The sequence below is a fragment of the Tachysurus vachellii genome, chromosome 4 (assembly GCF_030014155.1).
Source record: "Tachysurus vachellii isolate PV-2020 chromosome 4, HZAU_Pvac_v1, whole genome shotgun sequence".
Taxonomy (NCBI): domain Eukaryota; kingdom Metazoa; phylum Chordata; class Actinopteri; order Siluriformes; family Bagridae; genus Tachysurus; species Tachysurus vachellii.
In genome coordinates this window covers 9998763-10008802 of record NC_083463.1, presented here as the reverse complement: position 1 = coordinate 10008802, position 10040 = coordinate 9998763, and the positions used below count along the sequence as shown (strand labels likewise).

Sequence of the window (10040 nt, the reverse complement as noted above, 5' to 3'; positions counted from 1 at the left end):
TGTGGAATGAAATATGGAAGAAGAGGGCAAACATGGTGGACCGACGCCGAGAGTCATGAGAGCGCCGCGAAACTTTTTGAAAGGCGGATGCCGGACGGTCTGTTTCGAGTGTAACCTCGTTTGTTTTCCAAGTCGCGTTGTTTCCAAGAGTCGACGGGAGTAAGTCGTTTGTAATGCATTAGGAAAGCTGTTAAATTGTGCTGTTTTTTTTGGAGTAAAGGAGAAGGGGGAGAGGTGCAGGCGATTCCCCCCGGTCCTGTACCGTCCCGTCCCGGCGGCGCTATGCCGTGGCTCAGCGGCTCCAAGCGGAGAGAGAGCTCGGAGCTGCCGCTGCCCGCCGGCTGGGAAGAAGCCCGGGATTACGATGGCCGAGTGTTTTACATCGACCACAACACCCGACAAACTTCATGGATCGACCCGAGAGACCGGTAATAGGCGGATTTTCTCCGTATTCACCCAGTGCTTTGCATCCATTAGAGCTGACGTTGGGTTAAATGATGAACAAGGAGCTAAAGAGTTAGCAAAAGTGCTAACAGGTTTCACACTAACTTTTTATTAAATATACACAAGTACCGGGAAGTGCAGCGTGTTTATTATTAGTGCTTGATGATTTGAATCTATACAGTAAAGATGTTTGTTTGTACACTGAAACACACCGCATTTAATAAGATCCACTAGTTTTTATTATGTAGTCCAGTTTGTGTTGAATGAGAACAGAGAGATGTGACACTGACTCTGAGGATGGAGTGATTAAAGGATGCTGACAGTCTTTCTGTCCTGTGTTCAGTACATCATCTGTGTTGTGCCGAGTGTCAACGACATAGTAAGAGATTCAGTTCACTTCAGATTTGTTTTGTATAGAGATTTTAAAAATAGACATGGTCACAAAGCAACTTTACAGAAATACATGTATATCTTCATGGTATACATTTACAGTGTATCAAGACAGGTGATGGTGGAAAGGTAAAACTCCCTGAGACATCATTAGGAGGAACCTTGAGAGGAACCAGACTTGAACCTGAACCCGTCCTCATCCGGGGTGACATCGGATAGTGTGATTTTATAAAACATTTCTTTCTATAACTCTGTGCTATCTGACGGGTGAATAAAAATCGCAATTATTTAACCAGGAAATTATTCTGGTTTTAACATGAAATCTGAAAGAAGAAAAAAAAAAATCTGATTCAACATTATTGCATCAGCATCATCTCCAGCCTAGTTCATCTCTTATACATTCACTTTCAGATTGAAGACTAATGGAAAACCCCACTCGTTAAACCTCATAATGACCTCTAACCATCATCTTGATATTAATATATCTTTTTTTTTTTTTAAATTACCAAACCTCCTCTTTGGCGTAAATGTTTAATATACTTCCACTTTGATGTATGTCATGAGTAATAAAAGTAGGGAAATTTGGTTTATAACACCATCTAAGAAGGTCTATTTCCTAACACGGTGCTTAGAAAATGAAAGAAAACTTATTCATAACATGAAAACGGATTGAAAACAAAGTCCTTTAGCTTATTTATAGACATGAAGAAGACCTCAGGTTTTTTTTTTTTTTTTTTTTTTTTTTTTTTTAGAGATTACAGATAAGCACTTATTCATCAGTAGATGCTTATACTTATATACTGTGTAATAAACTGTAAGGTAAAATGGTAAGCTGTATGTTGCTCTCTAAATATAAAAATATACAGTTAGTATAGTGTAAAAAACTTTTTTTAAAATTCACACATTATACAATTCAGCCTGAATACATGTATAGTGCCATTAGCACTGTTGTGATTCTTAGAAAGCATTGATTTACTTTCTGAATGATCAGAAAAATGTATCCCATATACTCAGTTATTCAAGTTTGATTTCGCCAAACCACTTCCATGCACTATCGTTTTTGTATCATAATGTTTGCAATGTCCCGTAAAGAATGTTAATCTAAAAACAAGCAACAAAGCGTCAAGGGGGAAAAAAAAAATCGACATATTTTCTCATGATTGGGCGTCATTGTCATACAGGGGACTGGTCTGAGTCCTTTTTTTTTTTTCCTTTTTGAAAAAATATGCCCACATAATGTAAACAGAGTGCAAATGAAAGAGAGAATTGAAGCCGAGCTCCCAGAGTTCCATGTGCAAATATGTGAGGAATGCTGCGCTGGGCCACTGGGAAGGCAGCGTGCATGGGCTTTGTGAGGCCTGCGTTTTCACCAGTGCAGAAACGGCTTGGAAAGCAGACTTTCAGCCGACTTTACTCGCATAAGCACACTCGCTATATTTATACTTGATTTGTAGCGGAGATAAATCTGATGTGTCTACGATTGTTGTATTGTCAAGCAGTGTATACGTCATACAGGCCTGTTTTTTATAGAACTCAAACACACCATTGTACATGGAAATTTTGTGCCAGCATTTACAAGTAATGTTTAGATTACTTAACTTTGTATCCATGTATTAATAGTAGAATGTATACATTGAAGGCTGGTTTTCTTATAACCAGCCATCTCTTCATTTAGTGCATTTTAGTTACTATAAACTTTTAACAAAAGTTTTTCTCACTCAAAATCTGAAATTTATTCTCTGAGAGGAAGATAAAAATATCTTTTTATCGGCTAATTTATTTAAGCCAAAAAGTGACTCTACATTTCCAACATGCTAGAAGTTGTCAGTAATTCACACTCACGCTAATCATTTTTGTCCCATAGTATTTAAAAAACCTGTAGCCAACTTCATCCCAGTGTTTGAATGGTGTTTAATTACACAGAACAGACAGCTGCTCAGTTAGAGCTGAAATGCCATTAAGCTAGTGATCTCACGCAATGATTGAGTCAAACTGTTTTCTTAAGCCGTATGCACTTTGCTTTTAAGATAAAGTGCATATTTTTACGTGACATGCTTTTTGCTCCCCTGTCATGGCTGACATCATCATTCATCACGCTGTTCCGGTTCGAGCTGACGCTGTGTTTTCAGGCCGACGTGCTACATGCTTCGCCCCCTCTTCATTTTCAGCTTATCAGCTCGCAGCGTGATTCATCTTGGTCTGAAAAAATAATGTAGAAGCTTCATCGAGAACCTGTGTAAAGCAGCAGAGTTTAATTATCTATTTATCTTAAACTGGACAGCTGGCTTTGAACAGGAGTATGAACATGAACACAGTGCTTGCATGATATTAAATTCTTTCTCTCTGTCTCTCTCTCTCTCTCTCTCTCTCTCTCTCTCTCTCTGTCTCTCTCTCTCATTCTCTTTCTTTCTCTTTATGTCGATGTGTTTAGATTTGTTCTGTATGATCCTGGACTGCTGTAGTCTCAGGTTTACAGAGCTTTTATTAGATGAATGGTGAATTCTCAGTGATCTTCATTCTTGATTCTGATTGGTTAGAAGCTGTTGATTTATTTCCCTTTACAGTAGTTCTAACAGTAGTTCCAGCTAAAATGTGTTTCTTAAAACACTATAATTTCTCTAGCAACAACCTCTTTCTCAGGGACTTGTAGGACAAACACTACGCTTAATCAAAGAAAAATGAACTTCTTTAAAGGCCCAATAGAAATAGATTTTATGGTCTTTTTTGTTCATAACCAAGAAGTAAAACATGATGAAATGTATTAAGCTGTGACCTTAGAAAATTCTTTGACTTCCTTTGTAGAATGCCACAGTGCTTGTTTGTGTCTGGATGTTCTTCCTGTCAGTCATTTCAGAGACTATACTGTACAGATACCTGGCGTAGATCCTGCGTGGAGTTTCAGTGGCGTGGGTGGGAATTATTCACTGTTGAACTGTTAGAGACCTGCTCTTTAGTCTTTTGTACAGTACATCATCAAGGTTCGCATATGGTGAAGTTTTTCTTTAAGGAGACATTAATGGAATGAGTCTACAGTGCAACAATCACAGGTTCCTTCACTATGTGAAAGCTCGTGCTTCCGGGTTCTTCAGTTTCCTCCCCAAGACAGACTTCAAGCTAAAATAGAAATATATAGGAAAAATAGACATTGCTCTTGATAAGGTTGTCTGCCAGATGTCATAAATGAACCAAATTGTCTTATGGACATTCCGTGACATTACCCATAAGTACAAACTGATGGAACTGATGCATGCAAATGTTTTACTACTTACATAAAGACACAAGAAAACATTTTTAAAAAGTTTATTCCATCTAAAAGAAAAGAAAGAAAAGTGTATCGTGACACAATTTATTATAATTATCACTTTTATTTTTTCAGATCTAGTCCATCCCGAATCTGTGGGATATCAGGCTAGCTACAGACTACAGAAACTCCTAAAGAAAAAACGAACGTAGTACAATTAAGTACTGAAAGTTTTTAATTTTCCATTTCAAATAATAAATCAATACATATAGTCAAATATATTGCGTAGTTTTTAACTTTTCAAAACATTTGATTTTGCTTTTGGATTTAATTCTTCTTATTCTTTAGACCCACAAGGATTTTTGTGCTCTTAATCCCTTTCATTTTTCTGATTAAATCCTGGAACGTAGTAGATAAGAAAAATCTGATCTGTTTGTAATTGTGTCAGAAATCTGCTGATTCCCATCAGTTACTGGGACGTGGTGTGAGATGTGTGTTTAGGAGAGAAGTCTGGTGTAACTACAGGTCTGGTGAACATGACCTGAGGAAGTGAAGTCATTTTTTTTCAGTAAAACTATCAGTTTAATCCAGTCAGCAATGTAAACATGGACAAAGTGGAATAAATCAGTTCCAGGACATGATTAGGTCATGTAACATGCCACTTAGATGCTTGGTTAGATCATGTTGTTAGTAATAAGAATATTATTAATTTATTGGTAAAGTTTATTTCTTAACTAGAAAAAAAAAGACTGTTGAACCTTTTTGGTTTATAGACCAGGCCTGTGACCGTGTTAGCATGTTGTCTCTAACTTTTTCTTTGTCGTATATGTACCATAGCAGTGGTTACACGCCAAAGAACATGGGGTTTGGGGTTTTGCTGGTAAGGTGACAACTTGTTGTGTAAACTGCAATTGGTCTGTGAATTCACTGCAGTCTGTTGGGAAAGATGTGGAGTTACTCTGTGAAACAGGGCTACGCTCCAATGACCTGGCCCTCACTTCTCAGCCTCTCTCTCTCTCACACACACACACACACACACACACACACACACACACACACACACACACACACACAGGTCATGGATAATACATGGTTTGGTCAAACAGGCACTAGAGGTCCTTTAACATTTAGTGGATAAAAGAGCCGATATCGGTAGTTCTAGATATTTTTCAGGCAAAGGAAAAATCAGAACTTGTTTATGTTGAAGTAAATATTTTCAGGCATTCTTATCACAAAGGTTCACATTTACTATTCCAGCCCCGTGTGGCCATGAGTCCAAGAGAGTACTGGTCTCTGACAGGGAGATTGCTCTCTCTCTCTCGCTCTCCCTCTCTTTTTCTTCCACCTGTCAGTCACAGTGACTCGAGCCAGTCATGGGTGACTGTGAGCTCATGTATGCAGAGCTGGGTGGATGGTGCTTTCCTCAGTGTGTTACCTGCAGTGTGAACAGATGACTTCATGTGTCTAGGAGAAGCACATAAGCCGTCACCCTCCCTGCTTGGTAACTGTCTCATGATTGGGAGTGTTTCTGCTTTATTAATTCTGAATCTGTAATAATATAAAATACTTTCATTTTATTATGTTATACAATTTGATCCTGATGCTTATTTGTTTCTGGTTAGATTTCACCAATTCAAGTAGATTTCCTGCAAAATACTGCAGTAGTAATAATGCAAGTTGCATCAGAATATTTGAACAAAGCCACAGCAAAATCAAGCAATCTTTGGTTATAACAATAAAAAAAAACCTCTGCCCAATCCTGGAGGTACTTGTCATACTTTGCAAGACTCTTGTGCAATACATCATACTTGGCTTTTGTTTTTATTGTATATTTGTTCGCAGACATGGCAGCAAAAACTAAGACAGACATTACACAGCTCTCGGTATTGACATTGGACTAACGCTGTTTGTTAGGCTTCTCTGTTCCTGCCTGTGCTATTTATATCAGGGAATGTCTTATTCTTCTGTGTCGTGCTACAGAACGAAATGTGTCGTATCCTGTCACTGAAACGCTGCCACTGAAATGCAGACATTAATGCTAAAAGCATATTCTCTGGCATTGTCACGATGCCCCGAGATATGAAGGAAGTTCACATTGGTGTAAAACATGAGACGCATCATCTCTGTCCTCAGGTAGCTTGTACGTCTCTCTGTGCAGGGTTTCTGTGGTAAAGCTTTTGTACATGAGGAATGAGCACAGTGCATACAGCAAGCCTACACTAACGCCCGGGGCCCTGTCACCGCCAGGGGCCTGAGACCAAGCTGGCCAAACTAGGCAGTTCCTACATGTCCCCCTCCCTTCACTCTCTACAGACCACTGCAGTATTGCTTTATTTTTTTAATCAGCTCTGTTAAGCAAGCCTGACCCTCACCAAGAGCAATGAAGCTCATCAAATAGGTGATGCTTTTAATTATTCACATGAACTCCTGCCTATTTTTTCTTCTCTTAGTCTTTTCATTTTAAGTGTGTGCACGTGCGAGCATGTTTGTGTGTGGGTGTGTGTTGGAATGTTTGTTTTTTTTGTTTTGTGTGTTTGTTGGTGTGTGTGTGTGTTTGTGAGTGTGTGTGCGTTGGGAGCTCTTTTTGCTTTTTTGTTAAACAGATCAGGCACCATGTCATTGTTTTGTGTGTACGTGCAAATCTGTGTGTGTTTGATGCCCCGCTCCCTTCAGAGACCTGCAGCTCCTTACATCTTTGTGTAGCTTATCTTCCGTCATTTTGAGGATATAATCCTAATTGAGGATTTTGAGGCTGTAGAGGAGTTCTGTTGCTAAAGACCCTTTAATGCTGACTATGCTGTGGAGAGATAGCATAGTGACCACGTTCAATAGAAAACGGGCTATACTGCGGCACGGACGAACATCAGTGTTTATGACCGCAGGTAAGGAGTAAGTTACACAGTCCCTCATGAATTTCGGCATTTCCCCATGACAGAAATTAATGCAAAATGAAAAAAATAAAAGTAAACATTGATATTCGAAGGAGCTTGTGGTATTTATAAATTACCGCAGATCCTGTGACCTCGATTTACTCACTTGTCAAACATGAGTACAGACAGGAATGACGTGTGTCTTCACTGCTAGGAGTTTAAAGCAGGAATCCTGTGCTTCAAATTTGTTTTTTTTTTCAAATATGTTTGCTTCAAATTTGACCAAATTCAAAAGGTTTTCCCCCCAAAAACCCACGTTGCAGCACAATTTAAAAAAGAAATATGTTATAATAAATAAAAATCAACATCAAAATTCTGTGGAAAAAACCCCAGTGAAATGCTGGAGGGGTTAATTATAGAAAAACTAGTAAAAGTTGAGGTTGACCTGCATGTTTTATTCCTCTCAAACCATAGTAGATTGGCTAAGTTTTACTTATTAAAGGTCCGGACTGGAGACTGGATCTTGGTGTTGAGTGGTGGACTTGTTAGTGTTGTAACGTCTTCTCTTTTACATTCTTTGCTCTGTGACGCAAAAAAAGTAGCATGTTTGCGGCAGAGTCACTAGGTTCAGGAAAGAAGGTAAATAAAGAGGGAATTCATCCTCGGTTTGTTTTGTGCGTAGTCAGATTTTGGTATGCGAAGGTTAGCATGGCTTAATTCAGCCTGTGAAACGATGCCAGCGTGACCCTCAGAGCCTCCGTGTGTACTGACAGCTCTGATCTCTCCACTGACATGCTGGTCACTGACCCGGCTCTGTGAATGCCTGGAGCTCAGCCTTACTTCAGGTTTGCCGTGCTCACAGCTCGCAGCTCAGGGTCTATTTGCTGTAGCCGGGCACGCTCAGTCGCTCGCAGGTTATGCCAGTCATGTCAAGAATGGTATGCTCATCATGCCTTCTGACTCAGGAATCTTTGCACGAGGAACGAGATAAAGTTTTCAGTGATTCTGATGGACATCACGTGCACATTTTTTCTCTTGGCCTAAGGGGGTTTATTGTGCAATACTGAATCTTTAAGGTGAAAATTATGCTCAGGTATTTCACAGTAGCTGCGTTTACATGCAACCCAATAATGTTCATATCCTGACTGATGGATTATTAAGCCATTACACTGAAGACTCGTAGCAAGGTAAAGTCAATAACAAATTAGCTTCTGTAAGAAAACATGCTTACATATTTAGATTTGGGTAAAATCTGTGGATGAAGGGTGGGATTAGTATCAGACTAACATCATGAGGTAACTGCAGGATACACTTTCACTGCCACAAACATTGCCAGGATGCAGAAAATTCAGTTAAAAGAAAGTTTAAATTCTAATTTTATTGGTCATAATACACAGTACCACGGTAGGATGGTCCTACCTGGGAGGAAGAATCGAATTACAACAATAAAGATAGAATTTATCTGTACGGATGGAAAGGGGAAAATGTACAGTATGCATATGACCATTTATTCAGATAGGCACAAACCTTATCTGTACGAGATGTTTAGAAAAAAAAAAAAATAATCCGCTGTTCGCGCCTTTGTTCGAGGTCCCTCTACACCGTTAGGTTTTCCTTCACTCAGTCTTATCTTCCACGGATGAGAGCTCGTATGAGGGTTAGTTAATCTGGTCCACACGCTGGCAGACAGTATCTAATTGCATCTGGAGACGGGTTCTACGAGCTACTTATAGTAGACCTATTTCCATAAGATGCTGGACATAATGGAAGGAGGGGACGTTGGCTCTGACATGCTCAGCTGCCCGGGGGCTCTCTCGCTCACTCTCTCACTCAACCTCCCGCTCGCTCCTGAAACGCCGCCGCAGCAGCCTCTCCGGTGGGGGAAAACGTACATGCCATTCCTCCTAAAGTTGTAATCTCGTGTCTTCTTTTACCCCGGGAGTGGAATTTTAAGATCGACACTTGTGGACGTTCGTTCCATACTGATCTGTGTTAGCCGGCATGCAGAGCAAGGCGGCGTGTTAGCGGTTATTTGCGGTTCATCTTCAAGTTAAAAATGGGCCATATTGTATTTTCTGCTGCGCTTTTAATCCTTCTATGACCATCTAAACTTAGGGAGGGTGCACATTTGTCGTTTCTAGAGACGCATTTTCGGTGTGTGTCGTTCACCAGAGCCGACGGCAGACTCTTTCAAATCTGCTGTGCGAGTCACTTATACTTGAAGATGGAAGAAATGTTGATTCCTTTTAAGTTATATCTGGGCCTGAGACAAATGGGTGAAGTTGAAGTAGTTTTCTACCCCATTATTTACTATAACATGATTTCTTCTTAATACTACCGTTTCTATAGCAACTCGTTCACATTTACACGCACGTGCGTTCTCCACATAATCGTAGACATAAAAATGTGCTGGTTAATCCGTGAGACTCTCAGTACCTCCAGGATTTCAGAGGTTTTTGTGGAGAAAAATAAAAAATTTTGGGATTCTTATTTTTGTATCCTACTCGTGAAGGCGCATGCAGTTTATGATAGCTGTTTTTGTGTTAGACAAACGCGAACTGAAGAAGGTTTTGACTGAATGTGCATTGTGATGATGTTGAATTTGCGGTAAATTAGAGAAATTGGCAGCTTCTCCAAATATTGTGGAGTTTTGTGTTCATTTCTTCAATCACAAAATAGCGAGATCCTGGAGACTGCTTTTGTGTAAGATGGTTGTTTTAAGGCTGGAGTCTCCAGTCTCAGCTCTCTGTAACAGCAGTAAGGGTTTTTTTTTTCTCCATTGGAAAGGCTTCAGGATTTGAGCTTTCCGGTTTCATGTTAACATGATAATCTGCAATTTTTTTTTTCTCCTCTCACTTCAAAATAAAGGAACAAGATTCTGGTGTGGTGTTTATAGCTATGATCATGGAATTGATAACAGGAACTAACTTGTCTCCTGAGCAATCCACAATATTAAATGTTACTTTAAAGGATTACGAAATGAAATGATGAGCTGTTTGTTAATAAATAAACAGTGTTGGTTCTGGCGGATCAGGTTTGGGTTGCTGATTGGAGGATCAGGGTTCAAGCCCCAGTACTGCCAAACTGCCTCTGTT

The 10040-nt window shown here is 39.7% G+C and overlaps 1 protein-coding gene across 5 annotated transcripts in view; it reads left to right on the top strand.

Annotated features, from left to right (window-relative positions):
• The window catches only part of wwc3 (WWC family member 3), a 58596-nt gene continuing 48556 nt past the window's right edge, over window positions 1-10040 (top strand). For 4 of the 5 annotated variants that reach the window (XM_060867637.1, XM_060867635.1, XM_060867636.1 and 1 more), the window contains exon 1: window positions 1-428. In XM_060867637.1, the coding sequence (XP_060723620.1) occupies window positions 283-428 (146 nt within the window). In that variant the 5' untranslated portion in view covers window positions 1-282. The remainder of the gene's footprint in view (window positions 429-10040) is intronic. The other variant, XM_060867638.1, reaches the window with a different exon arrangement.